A 25,989-nucleotide genomic window follows, 5' to 3' on the forward strand; every position below is an offset into this window, starting at 1 on the left:
GTGTGTTTTGGTGCAGGGTTGGGGGAAGGCAGAGGCAAAGAACAAGTGTAGGTCTTTGGAGATACTGCCTTGTTTGAGAGTCCAAGTATGAGAGTCCAAGAAAGGACCATTTCTTGAAGAGTGGACTGGGTTCAAGGAACCCATGATGGATGAAAAAGGACCCAGGGCTTAGGAACAGTGGGAAGTTGGTCCCATCTCCTGGGACTGAGGAGCAGAGGGAACTGCTGAGGATCAACGTCCTGGAGAAACGCGGTGGCCCAGGGAGGGGTGGGTAGGGCAGCATCCCCAACCTTTCTCTTCTCCTGCCCTCGAATCATCAGACGATGCTTCTGGTAGGCTGCATGCAATTAGAAGCCAAGGCTAGGGAGCCTGAGTGATAGAGTTTGACATCTTGAAACACAGAGCAGGACAAAGAAGGGAGAGAATGAATCTGGAGGCAAATATAGAAACAAAAAATCACAGAAGTGTGTTTACACTCTGCCTTTTGAACATCAGTCTGATGTGTATGTGACAAGTAATAACTAGTCATGGGAACAGTGTGCTTGACATCAGTACTCTGTTTCCTGACCTTGTTGGATAGAATCATCTTGGAGAGGCCCTAACTGATATTCGTCCATTCCTCCTCATCAGTGGAGTTATGCCCTGTCTCAGGGCCTTCCTTGGTGGCTCAGACAGCAAAGACTGCCTGCAAGTCAGGAGACCTGGAGAAGGGAATGGCTACCCGCTCTGGTATTCTTGCCTGGAATTCTAAGGACAGAGGAGCCTGGCGGGCTGCGGTCCATGGGGTTGCCAAGAGTCGGACACAACTGGGTGACTAGCACAATTCAGAAGTTTGGTTGAGATTTCTTTTCACCACGGTGATGTGACCTGGATAAAGAGATGACAATTGAGAGATTTAGAGGAAAAGATAGTTGATTTTATTCAGGCTGGAAGCTGCCGGGAGGGCAGAGACACAGGGAGCAGACAGGGCAGCGAACTTGGGAAGCGGCCTTGATGATGACTGTCGTCTCCTCAGACAGTGCGGGCGTCCGCAGGGCTGGCCTCTTCCGCTTGACAGAGCTGGGGCTGGAGGGGCAGGTGAGCCCTGCTGTCCCTCTGCCAGGCTGCTCTTGAGGGTGGAATCCCCCCTGAAAAGGCGGCAGACAGAACAGGGGGGGCAGTGCATTTGAGCAGCAGCCTTTGGTCAGTGGGAATCTTTATAATGTTCATTTGCTCTCATCAAAAAGGCCTCATCATTTACCCTTTATGGACACTCTTTGACTTGGAATTCAGCGTGCTCTTTTTCCTAGAATAAAACCGTCTCCTCCGCTTCTGTTATGAAACACACAGCGAAGGCCAAGTAGTGCAATTTGTTTTCGTTTCCTGTGTTATTAAATCTTCAGGCAAGTGGAAAATATTCCCTCATGTTACCTGGAAACGAAACACTAGGCCCAGAGCTTAGGATTCTTGGAGCTGTTTTTCTCAAGCTCTCTGGTAATATATATATATATATATTTTTTTTTGGTGGATGCATTGTGTTGTCTTGAAAAGACAATTGACTTTGGCCAAGCCAACCTGAGTTTCACTGCTAGCATTTCTGCTTCCTCTCTGCGTGATTTTGGTCAATTTACTAGCTTCTTTAATTTTTTTTCAACATATAAAATGAGGGTGACAGTGTCCCCATGTTTGTGCTGTTTTATGAATGAAGCAACTTTAAAGTTCAAGTGTTAGTCGCTCAGTTGTGTCCGACTCCTCGTGACCCTGTGAACTGCAGCCCACTGGGCTCCTCTGTCCATGGAGCTCTCCAGGCAAGAGCGCTGGAGCACGTTGCCATCTGTGTGCCTAACTGCCTGGCACAGAGTAGTTACTCAACCTCTTCCCATTTCCTTTTTTCTTATCCAAAGATAACCACCCCTAAAAAGATTATCAAGAGATTCTTTCAGCGTCATGAAGATATGTTAAGAATTTGTTAGGTAGTTTTGTTAAGTGCTAGGAAAGCCCTGGGTGAAATATTTATTATATTGGAAAGTGTAAAATAGCTGTTTAGCAGATGAAAACCCTCCTGATTTTATACGCTCCTGTCTAATACCACATCCATAGTAGCCGACAGTTTGAAGAAGTAGGTCAAATTGCAAATAGTATCTTTAGATTAATTTCTCCAGGAAGGAATCAGGACTTGAATCACTAAGAAGGGGTAGACTCCTACCAAGGCCACTTGCATTTTTATAAACATTTTCCAATAAGTCTTGATGGAAGAATCCTCTAGCTCGCTGTCAGATATGTAGAGAAGGAGAGTGATAAATAGAGCACATGTGTGTGCCAGAGTAGGCATTCAAGCCGAAATGTTGCTGTGGATCCAGCGGTAATCTCAGGGTCCTGTTGGCTTCAGTTTGCATCAGGTTTCCATGCTTCACAAATCTGTCATCATGTCCGTGCCCAGAATCATAACAGTGCTGCTCATGGCGACCAGCAGTAGAGAATGTGCATCTCAGTCATTTTTTTCTGTATCTGCAGGTGTTTTTCTTATGTTCCATCCATCTTTTCTTTTTGAATTCTTTATAAGACAGGAAATGCACCGTTTTGAGGCAGATTCTTAGAGCTCTTGACGTCTGTGGAGGAGGGAAGCACTGACCAGTGTACACCAGTGTTGAGCTGAATGAACTGACCAAACCTCCATCACAAACCAGTGCTCAGAGCAGCTAGGAACCAGTGAGCCGCTGCTTCCTGGAAGTCTCTGTGTTTCAGTGGAAAGAGCCTGTGCCTTTGACAACAGAAGCACTGGGTTTACACTCTGGCTCTTAGATCTTGGACACCTTATGTTACCTCTCTAAGCCCCAGTTATCCACCTATAAAATGGGCATAATGAAACCTACTTTTCAGAATTGTTATACAGATTAAATGCCTCTCAAAATGAGATATGCATAGCCTCTTAGACAAAGTAGGTTTCAGCAGGGAATATTTAAGACAAGTGAATGAAAGTGTGTACCTTCTAGGAACATGAATCGTACTCTTAATTTTGGGAGAGTAGAATTTATTATAGAGTTCATTCACTTGAATTGCAAAGCTAAAATGTGAGACTTCAAACAAATTTATGCTTGGAGTTATTTTAGCTAAAACATAAATTTCCTGAAAGTACATGTTTACTCATTTCAGCAATGAAGAGTTCTTAGAAAGTTGTTAGAAGAGCTTGTGTATGTAACAGTATTTAGCAAATGTTGTCAGTCACATCACAGTGAAGAAACAGAAGCCAGTCTGTGTGCTGTGTGCTAAGTCGCTTTGTTGTGTCCATCTCTTTGTGACCCCATGGACAGTAGCCCTCCAGGCTCCTCTGTCCATGGGACTCTCCAGGCAAGAATCCTGGAGTGGGTTGCCATTTCCTTCAGTCAAGGTAACTTAAACAGAGAAGGATTTAATATAAGGAATTCATTGTTTACAAAAAAAATGGGAAGACATTCAATTGGGTCTCCCTTACTGACCCTCGGAACTCCATAGAACTGGTATAATCAGGAAAGTGGGGGACCAGGAGGTTGCCCCTGAAACTGTTGAAGTTATGTAGCACCAGAGTCGTGATCAGGAATCAGGAAACTGAGGTCGGGGTGTGGAACTTTGCACCTGCCTCCCAACACACAGAAAACTGGCGATCAGACCCTGCCGCTGCAAGCCAGTTGCCTTTGCCTCTTCCTTTCTGTGTTGCCAGCCTGGCTTGCCAGCAGTGGCAGTTAGAACATCAGAAGTATGTCCTTCTCTTCCAAATCTTATGGGAATAGATAAATGCTATATCTGAGATAACCTTGTGTCTCTGGAACCCTAGCTGCAAGGGAATCTGGAAAGATGGATGCGTTTTTTAAGCAGTCTACTTTATAAAGAGAGTCCAGTGAGTCTGAATAAGCCAGGTCGTAGCCTCCATCCCGTGAAGCGTTGGTACATGGTAGGAGCTCAGACAGTGCCCATTCTGCTCTCTTCTTCTGTAGAAGGCTCAAAAAAAAAAAAAAAAAAAAAGAGGCGGGGGAGAGAGCTTAAAGGAAGTTCTGAGCCTTTATATGGCTTGTGGAATTATTGAAGAGGTAGTCCCTTCTCTCTGGAGCAGTTTTGTTTTCTTTTCTTTTTAATGTTTACATATTCATTTGTTTGGCTGCCGTGGATCTTAGTCGCAGCACACGAGACGGGATCTGTGGTCTCCACTGTGCTGTGTGGGATCTTCAGTTGCAGAATGCAGACTCTTAGTTGTGGCAGGTGGGATCTAGTTCCCTGACCAGGGATTGAACCCAGGCCCCCTGCATTGGGAGCAGGGAGTCTTAGCCACTGGACCACCAGGGAGGTTCTTTGGGATCAGTTTTGTAGAGTTCTGGAAACAGGTTATAGTGGCAGAGAGACTAGTGCTCACCCAAGAGTCCATTTGTTCCTCTGAATTTCCAGGGCGTCTTATAGTTTGAGACTAATTCTGGCTAACGAAATGTGAGCAGAAATGATGGGCGTATGTGTTCTTGGAGGTGCAGCTATGAAATGGGGAGGCTTCCTGAGCAGATCCCCACCCCATCCACCTCAGACCCTTGTTGAATGTAGGGCACGTTATTTTAGTGAAGTCTGGTTATGTTGGATAACTGAAATTTCAGGATAACTTAATACTGCCTTAAACCTTTCTCATCATTACTAATGTGATCATCATTAGTAATTCGGTCCATTCGGTCCAGCTGATTGATACTTACTGGGTGAAAGTGTTAGTCGCTCAGTCATGTCTGACTCTTTGCTACCCCACGGACTATAGCCCTCCAGGCTCCTCTGTCCATGGGGATTCTTCACGCAAGAATACTAGAGTGGTTGCCATGCCCTCCTCCAAGGGATCTTCCCCACCCAGGGATGAAACTCAGGTGTCCCACATGGCAGGAAGGTTCTTTACCTTCTGAGCCACCACGGAAGCCCATTTACTGGGAGACATCCATCCCATCACTTCATGACAAATAGATGGGGAAACGTTGGAAACAGTGGCAGACTTTATTTTCTTGGACTCCAAAATCACTGCAGATGGTGACTGCAGCCACAAAATTGAAACGCTTGCTCCTTGGAAGAAAAGGTGGGACAAATCTAGACAGTGTATTAAAAAGCAGAGACATTACTTTGCAACAAAGGTCCATCTAGTCAAAGCTAGGGATTTTGCAGTAGTCATGTATGGATGTGAGAAATGGACTATAAAGAAAGCTGAGCGCTGAAGAATTGATGCTTTTGAAGTGTGATGTTGGAGAAGACTCTTGAGAGTCCCATGGACTGCAAGGAGATCCAACCAGTCCATCCTAAAGGAAATCAGTCCTGAATATTCATTGGAAGGACTGATGCTAAAAGTGAAGCTCAGTACTTTGGCCACCTGATGCAAAGAAACAACTCATTAGAAAAGACCCTGATGCTGGGAAAGATTGAGGGCAGGAGGAGAAGGGGATGACAGAGGACGAGATGGTTGGATGGCATCACCAACTCTACAGATGTGAGTTTGAGCAAGCTCCGTGAGATGGTGAAGGACAGGGAAGCCCGGTGTGCTGCAGTCCGTGAGGTCACAAAGAGTCAGCCACAACTGAGTCACTGAACAAACCAGTAAATATTCTTTTTTCAACTAAATGCCTTTAACTAAAAATACCTTCAACAAAAAAAGGGAAAAAAGGAAATGGAATTTTCTCTTTCGTACTTTATATAGTTTTCAATTTAGAGCCTAAAAAAATTGCTTTTTTGTTTTCCCTATTTTTAGTCAAAAGCATCCAAGTGAATGAGCATGACTTAGGTACCAGAGGCAGGACTGTGGGGCCTTTTCACACTTAGAACATGTGAAAAGCCCCTTTCATTAAAGCGATTAGAGCTGTTGCTTTTGGGAACTGCTATTCCTGGTGGCCACCGCACTTTCCCTCTGGGCCTAGAGGTCACCTTGTTCCAGAGGAAGCGCTGTCTCTGCCTGCCTCAGCGCAGCCAGCTGTACCTGCAGCACCACCACATTCTGCCGCAGCTCAGATGTCGGACGTGTGCATGTCTGTGGCACTTCTGCCTTTTTAGATTATAATTGCACACTTGCACTTGAAGACAAGACCAACAATTTCTGTTTTCAGTCGTGACTTGAGGCTTGTGGGGTCGTAGTTCCCACAAGGATTGAGCCTGAGCTACCACCGTGGAAGCAGTGGGCCCAGGGAATTCCCATGACCACCGAAGTTTCTTTTAATGTTTTTTGGTCTGTTGATTTTTTTTTCAAACTTTAACTTTTTACTTTGTATTGGAATATAGCTAATTAACAGTTTTCTGGTAGTTTCAGGTGAATGGCTGAGGGCCTCAGCCGTGCACATCCGTGTATCCCTCTCCCCCAGCCCCTCCCATTCAGGCTGCCACGTGACACTGAGCAGAGCTCCCTGTGCTTACAGCAGGTCCTGTTGTGTGTCCATTTTGAGTACAACAGTGGGAACATGACCTTCCCAGGCTCCCTAACTGTCCCTTCCCCCCAGCAACCACAGGTTCGTTTTCTAAGTCTGTGAGTCTCTTTCTGTTTTGTAAGTTCACTGGTATCATTTCTTTTTAGATTCCACACATAAGGGATGTCATACGACATTTCTCCTTTTCTGCCTGACTTACTGCACTCAGTATGACACGCTCTAGAGACCACCAGCTTTTGAAGAACAAACTTGAAGACCCTCTCCTCTCTAATGTACCTAACCCATTCTCTCAGGTTTTCATCTATATCAGGTTCCTCTACAGTAATTCTCAGGCTTCTTTTTTTTCAATCTTGTCATTGCAGAATTGATGTGAAAAAGAAAGTGAGATAATGTGTTAAACTGGTTCACAATGTATGAAGCTATAAGAATGTAAGAGAACGGATCTTCCTGGTGGCCCAGTGGTTAAGAATCCACCAGCCAATGCAGAGGACCCAGGTTCAATCCCTGGTCAGGGAACTAAGATCCCACATACGTCAGGCAGCTAAGCCTGTGAGCTGCAATTACTGAGCCTCTGTGCTCTAGAGAAAAAAAAGAAGAAGAATGTAAGAGAAAAACGTACCTCGTTGAAGATGTCTACACCTCTTCACCCCTTTGTTGGGGCCCAAAGAAACTCAAAGCTTCCCCAATCTGGGTCTCCATGTATCACTCTTCTGTAGCTCTTAGCATGTGGTGGTTTTACGTTTATTTGTGTCTTTATCTGACTCTCCCGCCAGCTGCCTGAGTTCAGTGGCCACGTTTGCTTTTGCTCATCAGCGACTGGCTCAGGGCAGGTTGTGAATGAATGGTCGCTGGAGGTAAGTATTGCAATGATAGCTGTTCTTTGGGGGACTGTTATCGTTTGTGGGCAAATGGATGAGGGGAAAAGAAAACAAGAAAGACTCATGAGGTAGGAAAGCATTTCTCAAACCTCCCTTACCCAGCGTTCTGATGGTCTGCAGGTGACCTCTGGTGGGTCAAACATGCTTTTAGAATTTCTTCCACTCTGGCCTGTGTGCTGCCTTGGAAGTTCCTCAGTGTACTCCTGGTCCCCAGATGGAGAATTCTTTACACTGATTGCCTCAGTCAGTGTATTAGATTGCAAAAGCCCTGAGGCACCACTTATGAGAGGAAAAATGCCCTCTAACCATGACCAAGGGGAGCATACTCATTTTTTTCAAGGGAATCTCTGTTGGCTTCTCTAAGAGTGCAATAGCTTACACACACACACACACACACACACACACACACACACACACAGCATGTGGGATCTGGTTCCCTGACCAGGCCTCCAGCCCGGGCCCCCCGTGCTGGGATCACGGAGTTTCAGCCGCCAGGCTACCAAGGAAGCCCTGAAACAGCTTCAATACTGTGAGCAGCCTCACTATTTCCACGTGGCCGTTGTTCTAATTGCATGTCCTAGTCCTGCGGCTTAGAATCCCTCGTCCCTGAAGAGCCATGAGCTTGAGCCCAAAGGGCCTGGCTGGGTGGCGGATTGCCCAGGGATTGGCCTGGGGAAGCAGCGTCCCCCTCCAGGAGGTCCTGGAGCTCGGGGCACCCCGGCTCCCGGCACTTGGAGTCGGATGGAGTTCGTTCTGCTCCGGGGTGTGCAGCTGTCGCTTGACAGCCCTACATAATCCAAGCAAGGAGGACGACTTCCACAAAGGAAATAAAAATCCAGCTTGCGAATGGATTTCATGCAAGGTCCAACCAGGAAAACAGACTCCTCTGGGCATTGTAAACAAGGGATTAAAGGCAGATTATACTGGTGAAGGAAGAGCTGAGATGCCACCAGGGGTGATGAGACCTCCCAGAGGGGAGCAAGCTCTCTTAGGCTCAAGGGACAAAGAAGGGAAGTGGTGTTACCAGCATCCAGGGTTCAGGGCCACTCATAAGGGGAGGAGAGAGTCAGTGATTAAACATACAGATTCCTGACCACACCCCAGAACCCCAGAACTGGAATTTCCAGATAAAGAACCTAGGAACCTGCAGTTTTAACACATTTTCTTGGCACGTCTAATCATTGGTTAAGTGTGGAAAATCCCCTTTTGAAATAACCAAGCAAAAGCAAAAATTCCAAAATATTAAACTTCATCCAGTAGACTGGAGCTCAAACACTGGCTATGCCGGGATTCACTAGTTAATAACCTCAAGTGTTTTATCCAGTCCCTTTGGGCCTCAGTCTCCCTGTCTGTCATGACTTAGCGACAAAATAGCAACGAGAGCAAAGCAACTCCCTGTGTGTGGAATAGTAGCAATGATGATATGCTACGGGACAGGGTTGCTAAACATGGGAAGGACCATGCGTGTGAACTCCACATGTGGCAGAGCTCTGCTAGCGGCACATCTGGAGCTGAGACCTCTCTAGTCTGTGCTCACCACGAACTTTCCATCGAAACCTGCCTTCTGGTTGACTCATAGAGCAGTAGTTCATAGGAACTCCTGAAATAGCCAGGTTTCCCCCCAAAGAATTAGAAATTTGATTCTATTCTCAAAGCTATACTACCTGCATACTTACCAAGAAAGTATTCAGGAACAGAGGAGTGTGTTTCTTGACACCTTGGTGATGTCTTCCACCCAGAACCATTCATTCACCTCCTTACCCACTGACCCTTAATAGATCTACCTCATAAACTCCTGGTCATTCTTTAATCATCACAGCAGAGGAGGTACCACCTACTCTGGGAAGTCTCTTCTATCTCCCTCTCTCCAGACAGAAGAACCATCACTACAGCCTTCATTTTACAGCACTTACCATATAAAGACTAAGGCCGAGAAAAACAAGCATCATATATTAATGCCTATCTATGGAATCCAGGAAAATGGTGCAGAGGAACCAGTTTACAGGACAGGAATAGAGACACAGGCACAGAGAAGGGGAGGGAGGTGGGATGGATTGGGGGGTTAGCACTGACATACACACAACTATGTGTCAGATAGCTATTTGGTAGGAAGCTGCTGAATAGCGCAGGGAGATGGGCTTGGCGGGATTCACGGTGGTGGGAGGCAGGCTCAGGAGACAGCGGGGACCCGTGTGCACACAGCTAATCCGCTGTGTGCACAGCAGAAACCAGCACAGCAGTGTAAAGCAATTATACTCCAATAAAAAATGGCCAAGGCAGTAAGGGACAGACCTGGGTTTGAGCCCCTCCCCTTGACTGCTCAGATGGCACGGAACCATTACCTCACACACTCTCTCTCTCTCCAACCCGCTTCCAAAGTTGCCCTAACCATTCTGCGTGGGGCAAAGGGGGAAGCCTGTGTCTGCCATTGAGCTGTGACTCCTGTAGGCATCCATTCCAGAGCAAACCTCATGCTCTGTTCATTTCTGTGTCCTAAAATCTAGCACACGACACGATTCATAACAGAACAGGTCAAGGTATGGTCCCAGATCAGCACCATCAGCATCACGCAGAGACATGCAGATTCCTGGAAGTCAGAGGGTGGGATCAAGCAGGCTCTGTTTAACAAGCCCCACAGGTGAATTAGACGCACATCACGTCTGAGACCCAAGATGGGATGGCGCCCCCGTCCTGCCTGGTATCCAAATGCAGTTCGACTCTCAGCCCTCTGTGGGCTCCTGACGCCCGCTGGCTTGAGCAGCTCTGCAGTGCGTGTGGCATCGTGTCACCATTGCCCAGCTCTCTCTCTGAACTGAGTTCTTGGGGCCAGAGTTCGACCTAGTGTGTACTTAGCTGGTCACCATCTTATTCAGTGCCCGGCCCGTGGTGGGTGCTCAGCACGTCTGCCAATAGTATGGACACACTCGCGGGCACAGCGAAGCTAGACCTGCACTCGCAAGAACACGAGGCATTTTTTTAAATTTATTTTTATTTTATTTGGCTGCACCGAGGCTTAGTTGTGGCGCACGGGATTTTCGGTCTGCACTGAGGCATGTGAGGCATTTCAGTCGTGGCCTGCAGACCCTTCTTTGCAGCATGTGGGATCTAGTTCCCCGATCAGGCACCAAACCCCAGGCCCCCTGCTTTAGGAGCTCGGAATCTTAGCCACTTGAATACCACGAAAGTCCTGAACAAGATACATTTTTAAGAGCTAGAAGGAACGTTAGAGAAAATTTTGTATCGATGCTAACTGAAGTCCAGATGAGAAGGGCTCCCAGGATAGGACAGTGCTTTAGTGGTGAGATGAGCCCTGAACGGTGTCTTAGGATGCGGTCTTGATGTCTCAGTACAGTGGAGAGATGCCATCAGCAGCGCACCCCTGGGGGTCTGTGAGAGGCTGAATCTTAGCCCCCTCCCCGCACCTGTTACACCCGAATCTGCATGTTAATAGATTCATCTCATTACAGGTTGAGAGGCTGTTTCATTTTGACTCTGTCACTGGGCTTTCATCTAAACTAATCTCTCACCCTCTAGCTGACGGTCCTTTTTTGTTGTTGCTTTGTTTTCTAAAGATGACATTCAATTTCCTACTGAATCCACACGTGTGAGGAATTTATTAAGGAGGGGAAGGTAGTGGTGAAATTAATTAAACTCACTCAGTGCCTTGGAAACAAAGCTTTAACAAATGATCAGAAAAAGTTCCTTCAGTGCACTTGGGAAAACTGATTTCTCGTTTTGAATAGCACCCAGCCTGGCTCAGATTCAGGCAAATGTCAGCTGCTCCAGCTCATAAAAGGTCAACACATTATTTCAAACACCTTTACGCTCATCTCAAAATGGAAGCATCACGAAGACGTAAGCTCACACCGCAGTGTCCTCGACCTTGGACTCAGTCCGGCCAGCTTTGTGCCCTCGGGTCTAAGGCGGGACCGTTTGAGGCCTTGTTCTCACCCATCTGAAGCAGAGCCAGCTTTCTGTCTTGGTTGTGGGAGTAGAGAAATAGCATGAAACGGGGACGTTGGCAGGTCATCAGCATGAAACAGTTCCTCTAGAGTTTCCCCTTCTGCCCCTAAGTCGAAGCCTAAGGGCTGCCTACAGTCAGTAAAATTCTGTGACTTGGGTCTCTTATTTCAAAGAAATAAACTATCCTTGATGCAAACTAGTGATGGCATTTGGCAGATACAAGAAAAAAAGGAGGGAATATTAAAAGCATGGGTTATATGCAAATCCTATAATTGGTTTCTTCCAAAGGTATTTGCTGTATCTGTAAACTGATAATAGGAAGGCAGAGGCTCTTTGGGTTTGGTTCAGGAAAATCCCCTGGAGAAGGAAATGGCAACTCGCCCCAGTATTCTTGCCTGGAGAATACCACAGACAGAGGAGCCTGGTGGGCTACAGTCCATGAGTTGCAAAGAGTCGAATGAGTGAGTGACTATCACTTTTACATCTTTATAAACTCAATGCCAAGCACACAGAAACTGCCCATTAAATGCCTTTGAACTGATCTGAATGGAGTACAGTCTAATCTGTCACTTACATACATCAAAGATAGCAAACGCTATAATGCCTTCAGAATAAGCACTACCATATTGGAAACAGTTTATCTTAAAGACTTACCTTGAAAGGCAAGGCACAAGGTTTTCATTCTGACTGAGACAGAATTACAGGAGCTGGATTTAAGTTCCCAGCTGAAAAACTCAAAGAGCAGGAAAAATACAGCTGAGGACCTTGGGTATCAGGCAGTGATTCCTGAGAGCTGGAAAACAAAGCAGGCACTCCCTAAGGCTGTCCACACTCTCTGTCTTGAGAGAGTTTTCAGCTGTGGCAGGAAAGAAGACAGGACAGGGAGAAGGAATCTCAGTGGAGCCTGGAAGTTTCCCTGAGTTGGGAAGACAGAGCCAAGAGTCCAGGGAAACCAAAACAGCTTAGTATCCACAGGGCAGAGAGCAGGAAGAAAGAGAAGCGCAGAAAGAATTCTGGAGATCTGAAGAGTCCTTAGCTGAACAGGGATCAGCACATGTGTGTGAGGAAACCACAAAAGCCCAAGGAGAACACTACCCCCGAGGATTAGAAGTCACGTCGCTGAGCACTCACGCGAGGCCAGGAATTATACTCATTCTACCAGTGGGACTGGAAAATGTCATGATTGAAGGACCTGGGTGGACTACACAGGAGGCCTCCCTTTAGCAGGACAGAATTCACCCTAGATGGAACAGCCCCCAGTCCTTAAATACACACCTGAAAAGATCAAATGGTTTCCAAATAACTGTGTCCCAGAAAAAAATGCTGAACAATATTTTTAGCAATGTAAAAATACATGGAACTCAACAAGGTAAAATTCACAATGTCTGGCATCTACTAAAAAACTACCAGGCGTGTAAAGAAGTAGGAGAAAGGATAGTCTTTTTAGTGACTACCCAAACGTGAAAAAGAAATGTCCTTGAATTCATATCTTATGCTGTATATAAAAATTAGTTCAAATGTATCATCAACTTAAGTGTAAAACTTAAAAACATAAGAGGAAACTTTTGTGAACTTGGGTTAGGCAGAGGTTTCTATGTATGGCTACCAAGAACACAATCCATAAAGAAAAAAATGATAAACTGAATTCCATTAAAATTAAAAACCTATCCTTCAGAGAATGAAGACACAAGAAAATATCTGCAGACTCCATATCTGATAAAGGACTTGTATCCAGAATAATATATTAAAACCTCCCTAAATTTAATAATAAAAAAGGAATAATGTAATTTTTAAGAGCAAAAATTTATAGACACTTCACCATAAAGATGGATGGATAGGAAGTAAGCACATAAAAAGATGTTCTGCATCATTAGTCATTACAGACATGCAAATTAAAACCACAATGAGATAACACTACACACATTAATCTGGCTAAAATTTAAAAGACTGATCATATCAAGTGTTGACAAGGGTTTGAAAGAATCGTAACCTCCATACAATGCTGATCAAAAATGAAAAATTGTTACAACCATTTTGGTACGCAGTTTGTCGATGTCTTAAAATGTTAAACACACATCTATCATATGAATCAGCAATACACTCCCAGCTGTTTCCCCAAGAGAAATGAAAGCATGTGTCCATAAGAAAAGGTGCAGTTGTTCATAGCAGTATTATTTGCAATAACCCCAAACTACAAACAACTCATGCATCTATCAGAAGGGTAGATGAACAGCAGTGTATCCACACAATGGTTGCTGCTTGGCGATAAAGGGGTGCAGTCCTGACACATCTGCGACATGTGCGAGCCTCGGAGTAACTGTGCTCTGTAGAGGGAGCCAGACAAAAGGGGTAAATACTGTATGAGTCCATTGATCAAAATGCTCAAGAACGCAGACTAGGCTGTAGTAAGAGACATGAAGGGAGGAAGGGTCCTTGGGGAGAGGGGTATACATATGCCTAAGTCTTACGCACTTAAAATTATGTACAGTTCATTGTATGTCAATTATAACTCAGTAACACTATTTAAAAATGAGCACAGTTCTGGAAAGACTTTCGAGCGAGCTGGGCTGTCTCAGTGTGTGCACGTCCTCAGCGTCCATGCCTCTGCGTCCCTGGTCATGGTCCCCCCACCCCCAGACTGGAATGACCTTCCTCTGCTTGCCAAAGTCCTCTTGCTCCCTTAGCCCCATCTCAAATGCCCTTGTCTTCCAGAAGTATTTCCTGATCCTTGCAGTCTAGCAGCCTTCCTTGGATAATCTGCACTTCCTTAATGGCACACCTGTTCTGCCATGCGTTATAATTATTTTGGTTCTGTCCCCCTCACTAGACTGTAAATGGTTTGGACGACATCCAGCTGCTCTTTGTATCCCACCCCACATCATGCCTAGAAGGCTCCTGTATCCATGTATGAGTATTTAACTATTTCGTTTTTAAGAAATTATTTTATTATTCTTATTGTTATTTTACTTATTTTTAATTTTTGGCCTTGCTGTAGGGCATGAAGGATGCTAATTACCCAACCAGGGATCGAACCCACACCTCTGCATTGGAAGTGTTGAGTCTTAACCACTGGAGCCAAGGAAGTCTCATATATGGATACTGTGGAATTCAATATCTGGAGGACCCACTTCTCCAAAGACACACACATTAATTCATAAAGCCAGTGGTCATGGTAGAATGCACTTTCCTCTGCTGAAGTGTGACCTTAGTTCTAAGGTTCTCTCCTTACGTTTCCATCGCACGCACCTCTGTACCCACAGACATGTCCTAGCTGGCCGCTCTCCCTCCCGCCCCCTCCCGCCCCACTCTCATGCCAGGAGCAGAAAGCTGTAATTCCTTTATTTGCAACAATTTCCCAGTTCCACTATTTTAACATGTATTTTCTCTAAAAGAAAAAACTAATGAAGTCAAAACAAAGCCAAACAGATCTAACCCACAGCTTTGCTGCTGCTCAGAGAGACTGAGTCTCCTCGCACCTCGCTCTGCACCTTGGCATTCCCTGTGAGAAGGCGGAAGGCTGACTCTCGTGTAGAGTGGCCTTTGGAAGTGAGGGCTGGTCATCTGCATGATTCTGATTTTCACCCTCGCTTGCAACCAGCGCGGAATTGCATGACAATTTGAAACTTGTCTGGATAGTTCAGATATACGTTTTTTTTACATAGCAATTTTGTGGGTAGCTGATTTATTTGTTTCTGCTGGTTTAAATCCTTCACGTAATGAAAATAATTATTGCTATCTACACAAGAGGTGAAAGTGTCTTTGAGCAGAGGCTTCGTGGAGAAAATAATTATGAAGCTGTCATTTTCATAAATACTTTGACAGTGAAGTATCTGCAGATACTCTGTGGGCTTCCCTGGTGTCTAGTAGTGAAGAGTCTGCCCCCAATTCAGGGGCCACAGATTCGGTCCTTGGTCCGGGGAGACCCAACACGCCCCAGAGCAGCTCAGCCCACGTGCCTCGATCCTGAGCCGGCACTGGAAGCCCCAGTCGTGACTGCTGACCCGGATACAGAAACCAACACGCTGAGAAGCCCACTCACTGCAATAGAGACAGCGTGCACGTAGCAACGAGTACCCAGCGCAGCCAATAAATAAATACTCACATAAATTTATTTTTTTTAACTACGAGGTTGTTATTATTATTATTAAAAACACTGTAATGAATGTTTCAAATACAGAAAAAGCTACTGGCCTCAAATTCAGGACAAATCCTTGGGGAAATGGTAAGGGAAGTTACATTTGCCTCTAGCACACCACCTTTCTCCGTTCTTTCCCTGCTCTCTGAGTGTGGATAAATGCGGTGCTGGGAGCTTGCTTCTAGGCTCAGTAGCACTGCTACCTGTGTGACCTTGGCTGAGCCCCTTCTCTTTTTCCAGGAGTTAGGGTTTTGGTTTTTTATGTTTAAAGTGAGTGGTTGCATTAAATGATGTCTAACAGGTCAGGAAGCAAGAGTTAGAACTGGACATGGAACAACAGGCTGGTTCCAAATAGGAAAAGGAGTTCGTCAAGGCTGTATATCATCACCCTGCTTATTTAACTTATATGCAGAGAACATCATGAGAAACGCTGGGCTGGAAGAAGCACAAGCTGGAATCAAGATTGCCGGGAGAAATATCAATAACCTCAGATATGCAGATGACAGCACCCTTATGGCAGAAAGTGAAGAGGAACTAAAAAACCTCTTGATGAAAGTGAAAGTGAGAGTGAAAAAGTTGGCTTAAAGCTCAACATTCAGAAAATGAAGATCATGGCATCCGGTCCCATCACTTCATGGGAAATAGATGGGGAAACGGTGGAAACAGTGTCAGACTTTATTTTTTTGGGCTCCAAAATCACTGCAGATGGTGAGGGCAGCCATGAAATTAAAAGACGCTTACTCCTTGGAAGGAAAGTTATGGCCAACCTAGATAGCATATTCAAAAGCAGAGACATTACTTTGCCAACAAAGGTCCGTCTAGTCAAGGCTATGGTTTTTCCAGTGGTCATGTATGGATGTGAGAGTTGGACTGTGAAGAAGGCTGAGTGCTGAAGAATTGATGCTTTTGAACTGTGGTGTTGGAGAAGACTCTTGAGAGTCCCTTGGACTGCAAGGAGATCCAACCAGTCCACTCTAAAGGAGATCAGCCCTGGGATGTCTTTGGAAGGAATGATGCTAAAGCTGAAACTCCAGTACTTTGGCCACCTCATGCAAAGAGTTGACTCATTGTAAAAGACTCTGATGCTGGGAGGGATTGGGGGCAGGAGGAGAAGGGGACGACAGAGGATGAGATGGCTGGATGGCATCACTGACTCAATGGACGTGAGTCTGAGTGAACTTCAGGAGTTGGTCATGGACAGGGAGGCCTGGTGTGCTGCGATTCATGGGGTCACAAAGAGTTGGACATGACTGAGCGACTGAACTGAACTGAACTAAACTGAACTTCCTTCTAGATTGCTAATTCTTTGACCACTCATTCTTTCTCTGTTTTCTGCTGGCCGGTGACTGTTAATGACCTTTGTGGAAGGCTTCCTGGGTATTAGTGGCTTAGGTGCCATCCTCCACAGCTGCACACCTTCATTTATGGGGGCCATAGACATACAGTGGGTAACCCACTCCAGTATTCTCGCCTGGAGGATTCCATGGACTGAGAAAGCTGGTGGTCTACAGTCCACGGGGCAGCAAGAGCGTCCTCGGACACGACCGAGCCACCGACACACAGAGACATGCACTGCTTTTGCCCTTTTCTTCCCTTCCCTCTTTGAAAAGAAAGACTTAGTTGAAATTAAAACTGAATGGCTAAGTGACATTTTGGTGCTGTTACTGTCTGTAAGCAGCTGCCAACTTCACATGGTTAATTACTCCTTAAATAATTTATTGAGAATTTAGCAAAAGATTCTCTGCTCCTCAAATGAATACAGATTCTTCTCTTGTGTTAGGAAATTTCTCATGTTTTTTGAAAGCGTAAGAAAGCGTGTGTTGTTGTCCAAGATTGCTAGGCTGTAATCTCGGTGATTATAGGACCCCAAACTGTGTCAAGTTGCCCCTCCCCTTCTGTACCTAACACCGTGTTTAGTAGATACCAGACACTCAGTAAATAATTGATAAGTTAACGAATGAGAAAGGCGTCTCACAACTTTGTAAATATATCAGGTCAATGAATCTTGCTGTTTTTCGTAAGGCTCTGACATAAATGAGTTAGATAGCATCCACTGCTGTCCTTGCCCCTCAGAGATAAGCGCTTGGAATTAATATTCCTGGCTGCTTCAGTTCTGTGCCATCGTTTTACCCTGCTCTATGCATTTGCAAGGCTGCCTTTTACATCTAATCCAGGTAAAAAGGCTCACAAGATTACACAGTGATTATTTTAGCCCAAGAAAATTATGTATGGCAAGTTGTGTGATAAACATTATAATATGAAATAGAATGCAATAAATATTTCTGAGCTGATTGCTATTGCACAATACCCATGCAAACCAGCCTTCTCATGGGACCTTAAAACATGTTTGACTTATTTAGTATACTAAGCTTATGACTTAGAACTGAAGACACTTTGTGCCATAGGATTACATTCCATTCTTCAAGACTAAAAAGGCTGGGGACTTCCCTTGCAGTCTGGTGTTAGGGTTCTGCCCTTCCAATGCCGGGGGTGTGGGTTCTATCCCTGGTCAGGGAATTAAGACCCCACATGCTGCACAGCCTGCCCAAATAAATATGCATTAAAAATAGAAAATAAATGTAATCCGTTCCCCCTACCCCCGAGAAAAAGACTAGAAAGGTTAATTTCTAGTAAGGGAAAACACAAAACAAGAAACAGCCAGTGGAGGCAGTTGCAGAGCTTTGACTAGAAGGGAAATTACCACAGAGATGAGACAACCTTTCATAGTAGACAGAGCCATCCATTCAGTTAGCCAACACGTACAGAGTGTTCCCTGCACCATAGGCCCCACGTATGGATATACCTGCCTGCATGCGTCAGGCAGTGCGGATGAACTGAAGATAGTTCTGGTCTAGGCCACGCCCTCAGAATTTATCATCTGGTGCGGGAGATAAACTGTAAAAGGATGAATCTTGAAAGAAACTGTCAGCTGACCAAAAGTGGACAGTAGGGTAGGGCGATAAAGAAGTACGTGTCAGAGCTGCGTGTCAGAGCTGCGTGTCAAGGGCTCTCTGGACATTTCTAGAAATGTGAGCATGAGTACCGCTGACGCTACCGCCATGCCTGTGGCAGAGAGCGGCGTGCGACTCTGCCACCGTACTTCCAGGAGCAAAGTGCTTCCCACTCAAGTACCTTACTTCCACGTGACTTTACTTCCTTGTCAAATCTGGACCTTCTTCATTTTTTATTGTCTTGGTAATCAGCACTGCCCTTCGTTCAGTTGTACAAGCCAGACAACCAGGAAGCCTCCTCTTCCCCGTGTCCAACCCATCATGAAGCCCCATCAGTTTATTTTCTATTCATTTCTAATCCATGTGTGTCATGCTATTTCCCCCACTGGATACTGCACACGACATACACTAAAAATGACTCATTGTTTACCTGGAATTCAGATTAACCAGGCATCTTGTATTGTTATATGTGAAACCTGCCAACCCTAGCCCAATTAACCTCATTCAAAAGAGCAAAAACTGGTCCTCAGGCGGCCAAAGTACTGGAGTTTCAGCTTTAGCATCATTCCTTCCAAAGAAATCCCAGGGCTGATCCCCTTCAGAATGGACTGGCTAGATCTCCTTGCAGTCCAAGGGACTCTCAAGAGTCTTCTCCAACACCACAGTTCAAAAGCATCAATTCTTCGGCACTCAGCCTTCTTCACAGTCCTCACATCCATGCATGACCACAGGAAAAACCATAGCCTTGACTAGACGGACCTTTGTTGGCAAAGGAATGTCTCTGCTTTGAATGTGCTATCCAGGTTGGTCATAACTTTCCTTCCAAGGAGTAAGCATCTTTTACTTTCATGGCTACAATCACCATTTGCAGTGATTTTGGAGCCCCAAAAAATAAAGTCTGACACTGTTTCCACTGTTTCCCCATCTATTTCCCATGAAGTGATGGGACCAGATGCCATGATCTTCGTTTTCGGAATGTTGATCTTTAAGCCAACTTCTTCACTCTCCACTTTCACTTTCATCAAGAGGCTCTTTAGTTCCTCTTCATTTTCTGCCATAAGGGTGATGTCATCTGCATATCTGAGGTTATTGATATTTCTCCTGGCAATCTTGATTCCAGCTTGTGCTTCTTCCAGCCCAGCATTTCTCATGATGTACTCTGCATGTAAGTTAAATAAGCAGGGTGACAATATACAGCCTTGACGTACTCCTTTTCCTATTTGGAACCAGCCTGTTGTTCCATGTCCAGTTCTAACTGTTGCTTCCTGACCTGCGTACAGATTTCTCAAGAGGCAGGTCAGGTGGTCTGGTATTCCCATCTCTTTCAGAATTTTCCACAGTTTATTGTGATCCACACAGTCAAAGGCTTTGACATAGTTAATAAAGCAGAAATAAGTGTTTTTCTGGAACTCTCTTGCTTTTTCCATGATCCAGTGGATGTTGGCAATTTGATCTCTGGTTTCTGACTTTTCTAAAACCAGCTTGAACATCAGGAAGTTCACTGTTCCTGTATTGCTGAAGCCTGGCTTGGAGAATTTTGAACATTACTTTACTAGCATGTGAGATGAGTGCAATTGTGCAGTAGTTTGAGCATTTTTTGGCGTTGCCTTTCTTTGGGATTGGAATGAAAACTGACCTTTTCCAGTCCTGTGGCCACTGCTGAGTGTTCCAAATTTGCTGGCATTTTGAGTGCAGCACTTTCACAGCATCATCTTTCAGGATTTGAAATAGTTCAACTGGAATTCCATCACCTGCACTAGCTTTGTTTGTAGTGATGCTTTCTAAGGCCCATTTGACTTCACATCCCAGGATGTCTGGCTCTAGGTCAGTGATCACACCATTGTGATTATCTGGGTTGTGAAAATCTTTTTTGTACAGTTCTTCTGTGTATTCTTGCCACCTCTTCTTAATATCTTCTGCTTCTGTACTTTGGCCACCTCATGCGAAGAGTTGACTCATTGGAAAAGACTCTGATGCTGGGAGGGATTGGCAGCAGGAGGAGAAGGGGACGACAGAGGATGAGATGGCTGGATGGCATCACTGACTCGATGGACGTGAGTCTGAGTGAACTCCGGGAGTTGGTGATGGACAGGGAGGCCTGGCGTGCTGGAATTCATGGGGTCGCAAAGAGTCGGACATGACTGAGCGACTGAACTGCACTGAGACTTAAAATGCTGTGCTCTAGATTGAACCATGGAGTGGATTGTTTGTTTTGTCAGTATATGGTACTAATATTCTAGAGACAAATGTATATTTATTTAACCTGCAGAACACCTGTGTATTTAGACAGCTTTAAAAAAAAAAAAAAAAAACGGAAAACTCCAGTTGAGTAAGGTCAGACCACAGAATGTTTTGTGAGGTACAGATGAAGTGTGGAGCAGAAAAGCAAAATGTTTTCTCTAGTTTGACATTAGCTAACTCCTCTTCTAAAACTTTGATAACGATATTGTTTCCCTAAGAGAGGCCAAAGTGCTGAAATTCTTCACATATTTTGTAAATTTATGTATTACTGAAGCACTGAAACCTAGCCAATGCAAGAGATACTGTCAGGTTCCCTCAGAGCTGAGCAGAATACTGTATCATGCATGACCTGTTTTTGAAATGGGATTTTGCGAAAAAACAGCAGAACACCTTCTTCAGGCTTCTTTTCCATTAACTGCTCACACTTGACACGTCCCATGGATGATCTCATGGGCTCCCTCATGGCAGCCAGATTCCTCCATCTGTGCTCTTCACTGGGCAGTGTCATTTTAAGCAGTAGAATTTATTCTGGCTAGAGGGTGTTCGCATATCTCAAAGCTATGGTTTTTCCATTAGTCATGTATGGATGTGAGAGCTGGACCATGAAGAAAGCTGAGCGCCAAAGAGTTGATGCTTTTGAACTGTGGTGTTGGAGAAGACTCTTGAGAGTCTGTTGGACTGCAAGGAGATCAAGCCAGTCAATCCTAAAAGAAATCAACCCTGAATATTCACTGGAAGAACTGATGCTGAAGCTGAAACTCCAATATTTTGGCCACCTGATGTGAAGAGCCGACTCATTGGAAAAGACACTGATGCTAGGAAAGATTGGGGGCAGGAGAAGGGAGTGACAGAGGATGCGGTGGTTGGATGGCATCACCAACTCAGTGGACATGCATTTGAGTAAACTCCAGGAGACAGTGAAGGACAGGGAGGCCTGGCGTGCTGCAGCCCATGGGGTTGCAGAGACACCACTTAGCGACTGACAACAGCAGAGTTCTCATAGAGTTCACGTAGCCAGACTAAGAAGTTCAACACCAACCACGTGATGAAAGCTATTCTAGAAGAAGCGCCTTTGTTGCCCCTGCTGACCAGCCTCCCCCAGCCCACATGGCTGCCTCGGCTTGCACCTGTGACACCCCGGCACTGGCCAGGCTCTCCCACTGCTGCCAGTAAGAGCTGGGCAACCCTGCCACCGTGTGTCCAAAGGATGGGTCCCAAAGGCAGCTGCCTTCTCCATGACCTGCTTCAGAACTGCCGTTTTGAGTGAGTAGCTCGGTGCCCTAGCAGCAACGAAGGCTGAGAACTGGAGTTCTGGCTTCTACCTTGGGGAAGCTCAACTTAAGGTGGGAAAACTTTCCGAATAGGTAGGAAGGGAGTTCAAAAGATACTGAGCGACCACTGGTGTGAAAAACGTTCACTTCTCTTTTACGCAACCGACCAGGCTTTACAAACATGATGATTAAGGTGCAAGCTTTGCATTTAGATGGACTTTGGTTTCAGTACTAGCTTCGCCTTCTGGGAGACCAAACAAACTAGCCCCCCCGAGGTGCCATCTCTTTTCCATGATGTAAGCACATTACTACCGTTCCTCTCGTAGGAGGGTGGTAAGGGTAAAATGAGAAAAATATACTTGTTTGGGGGTGGAGTTTACCTCCCCATAGGACAAATACTCATCCCCATTTTGAATATTGTTTCTAGCATATTTTATCTCTTTCTTTTAAAATCTTTTAGCTACAACCACTTTGGGGATTTTATTAATGAATCTGTTTTTTCTATAGTGTTGTCTTTTTCACATTACAACACTAATGTGATTTAGTGATTTAAAACAGACTTCTTTTCTTTAGTGTTGTCTTTTTCTCATGGGCTTCCCTGGTGGCTCATATGGTAAAGAATCCACCTGCAATTTGGGAGACCTGGGTTCAACCCCTGGGTTGGGAAGATCCTGTAGAGAAGGGCATGGCTCTTCTGGCCTGGAGAATTCCATGGACTGTACAGTCCATGGGGTTGCAAAGAGTCGGACATGACTGAGCAACTTTCACTTTCTTTTTTTTTCACTTAAGACTGATTTTCCTAATGAATCATTTTGCTAACAACATTATGACCAAAGGCAGGCAAGCCCTCATTTTCTTAAACTTTTTTTCTAGTATTTTCTCTGATTACATTGCAAAAAAATTTTCATAAATTCCATGAAAACAGAAAAGTAGAAATAAAAATACATTAGAATTCCACCATCTAGCAGTAGCCACTATTAAAGGTGTGCTACGGATTTGTCTCTTGGGAAGTTTTTTATCAACCCCTGGCTTCACAGATTTGTGAAACAGGAAACAAACGCGGTCTGAGAGCCCCTTGACTCCCAGTGATCGCTGCAAGTCCACAGGACACGTTTCCCTGACCCCCTTGGTCTGTTTTCTCCAACTTCCCATTGGATGGGAGAGGGCACCTGAAACCTTCCTTGCCAGGTAGCAAGTTACATTTCATTTACGAGCATTGCGTTAGGAGCCTTCCAGCTTTGTGTGTCCATCCACGTTTCCAAACGGGAAGCAGAGGATGCTGGGAAACATTGTTTGGCTTTGTGAGAGCCTTTGAGAGACTGAGAGGGGAAGAAAATTACTCTTTTATTATGAGGTTTGCCAAGTGATCTCTGAGAAGCTGTGATATCACTCACAGGCCCGCCAAGCTGCGTGGAAATGGTGCGTCTTGGCAGACGTCTCGACAGCGCCTGATTGCTCGGGGCTGGTGTGGGCCTCTATCAGAAATGGTTCCATAGGCAGTATTTACATAACCGTGGTGGAGTATGAGAATAAACACAGCTGTGGCACTGCCCTAAATATTTCTATTCAGCAGGGAATTAAAGGAGAACTTTATCGCTGAACTACAGATAAACACAATTCATCAAGCGGTGGGCAGTTCAGCTGGGAACAAGACCGCCGTTAGGAAGGCCCGGCCTGCTGAAAATAGCCCCGTCGGCGGCCTGGCTGGCTGCTCCTTCCCCCGCCCCGTCCCCCCAGCTCCAGAAACGTCGGGCTCGTCCACTCAAAGAAGTTGTCTGGATTGTTTTTCCTCACTAAGCGCTCAGTCCACTTACTGAGTGTAGACCTACTGTGAGCCAGCGTGCCACTGGATGCCTCTCCCTTCAGCAGCGTTCTCCTTTTCTTTCTGGGTTATAGAATTGCATGTGGGCAGGAGTAAGATTATGTTGCCAAGGAGATTTTTTATTCCCAGCGTGCCCTGAAATGGAAGCAGGGTTGACTCAGTCCTGAGTGATCTGCAGCCTACGAGTCCCTTTAGGACCCGTGTACGTGTGTGTCGGTTACTCAGGCATGTCTGACTCTTGTCATTCACAGGCAGGAATACTGGAGTGGGTAGTCGTGCCCTTCTCCAGGGGATCTTCCTGGCCCAGGGATCAGACCTGGGTCTCCCCCACTGCATGCAGATTTCATATATACATGTAAATACTTCCCAGTGGTAAGGAATCCACCTGCCAGTCCTGGACACAGATGAGAGTTGGATCCCTGGGTCGGAAAGATCCCCTGGAGGAGGAAATGGCAACCCCCTCCAGTGTTCTTGCCTGGAAAATCCCATGGGGTTTTTCTGAGGGGCCTGGCGGGCTACAGTCCATGGGGTCACAAAGAGCCGGACACAACTGAGTGGCTGAGTGCACACACACACACACACACACACAAACACATATAACTATATACATATATAACTCCACTCTCTAGAGGGGGCCACTGATACAGGTGGCCATGGATTTGTCTGTTGGGAAGATTTTTATCAACCACCAGTACCACGGATTTGTGAAACAGCTACCATGTGGTTTGAATTCCACTTGATTCCCAGTGGTTGCTACAAGTCCACAGGCCACATCTTCCTAAACACCTTCATCTGTGTTTTCTCCAGCCTCACATTGGAGGGGAAAGGTCACTTGAAACCTTAGCTGCCAGGTTACAAGTTATGTCTTATTTATTATATTATTATATTTATATCATATATTTAATATATTTATTTATTATATTTTATTTTATTATATATTCAAGTTTTGTATGTCAGCCTTGCATTTCATGTATATAATTAAGAGAGAGAGAGAGAGACTTATAGACACATTTATCATCAGATCAGAGTAGTGGTTATATTTGTGTGGAGGGTGGAAATGGTGACTCAGAGGCTGCATGAGTGAGCTAGGATGCTGGCAGTGTTGTTTCTTGTTCTTGTTAAATGGGTGTTTGCTTTGTAACGAAGCACTGAGTTATACAAAAATAAAACCAGGATAAAATACCATGTTTAAACTAAGCAGAGGATAGAAACTGATTTTTTTCCAAGTTTCTCTATAATAATTTCATTTTCAGTTAGTAAAATTGCAAACTATTATTTGTTTCCAAGAAGATGTGCATGTATTTTGCTGGCCAGAAAGTTCTTTAGGACTTTTCAGCAGATCTTGTAGAAAAACCTGAATGAGCCTTTTGGCCAACCCATATGTAAATATGAGTAATAAGTAGCAAGTAAATAGCATAAACATAAATAGTAAGTGAAACCCAGGAAAAATTAACTTTAAAAGTATTATGAAGACCATCTTGAAGATAGGAAGGAGAAGCTGCGGACTCTTTCTGTTGAAAGTGACAGATATTCCACTCAAACTACTTGGATGACAAAAGGGACATCTTCTGTCATTTAACCAGGAAGTTCAAATGGGCAGCTCCAGCTACAGGCCTGGTGGATGTAGTGATTCAAATGATGTCATCATGAAATATCTGTCTTGACTCTAAGCATCCATGTATTTTAAACATTAATGCAGCCCCCATGCAACTCTGCACGGGAAGATAGCTCCATGGTGTATCAGTTTTCTAGGACAGCCGTAACAAAATGGGCACAGACCGGAAAGCTTAAAACAAAAGCTTCAGTTCTGGAAGCCTAAGTGTGAAGTCACAGAATGGACAGGGTTGGTCCCTTCTGAGGCTGTGAGGGAGAAGCCCTCCCAGGTAAGCCTTGGACTCGATGCATCTCCCGTGTATTCCCGCGTCGTCCCCAGGCCTTCTCTGTGTCTCTCGGCATCTGTGACATTCTTATTGGATTCAAGACCCATCCTCACCCAGTGGGTAGATTAATAAGATAAGGATCTCACCATCATCCTTACTTTCATTACTTCTGCACAGATTCTTTCGAATCAGTCACATTCTGAGTTTCTGGGTAGACATGGGTTGGGGGAGATGTTATTCAGCCTTCTGCATGTGGTGAACTTCTTAGGGGCAGGGGCCCGTGCATTCTACTTGCCTCTTCAGCGCCCAACACACCTGTGTGTGTCTGGAAGACTCACAGATACTCACAGCATATTTGTGCATCTGTAAAGAAATCACTGCATGCTCCTGACTCTGTTGTGCAACCCAAGAGATTTACTGGGACTGTCTGCTTTAATAGGCATGACTGTCTGTTTACTCATGGTATAG

At 45.1% G+C, this 25,989-nt stretch overlaps 1 protein-coding gene and 1 long non-coding RNA gene across 4 annotated transcripts in view; one reads left to right on the forward strand and one right to left on the reverse strand.

Moving 5' to 3' along the window:
- SNTB1 (syntrophin beta 1) overlaps positions 1–25,989 on the forward strand; it is a 251,180-nt gene that overhangs the window by 126,146 nt on the left and 99,045 nt on the right. Inside the window, exon 3 of one of the 3 annotated variants that reach the window (XM_086335688.1) lies at positions 6,743–6,972. The exons of the other annotated variants lie outside the window; for them this stretch is intronic. Within the exon in view, the coding sequence (XP_086191814.1) occupies positions 6,743–6,770 (28 nt within the window). The 3' untranslated portion in view covers positions 6,771–6,972. Of the gene's footprint in view, positions 1–6,742; positions 6,973–25,989 lie in introns of those variants that run through there. 3 annotated transcript variants of the gene reach the window in all.
- LOC147358925 (uncharacterized) lies at positions 895–12,283 on the reverse strand. The gene is made up of 2 exons (XR_015140398.1): positions 11,876–12,283; positions 895–1,127 (listed from the first exon to the last, which is right to left on the reverse strand). It is a non-coding gene; the product is annotated as an uncharacterized LOC147358925 (long non-coding RNA).

Source organism: Bos grunniens, chromosome 14 (genome assembly GCF_055505025.1).
Source record: "Bos grunniens cultivar Pamir isolate PY7600 chromosome 14, Bosgru_T2T1.0, whole genome shotgun sequence".
Lineage (NCBI taxonomy): Eukaryota > Metazoa > Chordata > Mammalia > Artiodactyla > Bovidae > Bos > Bos grunniens.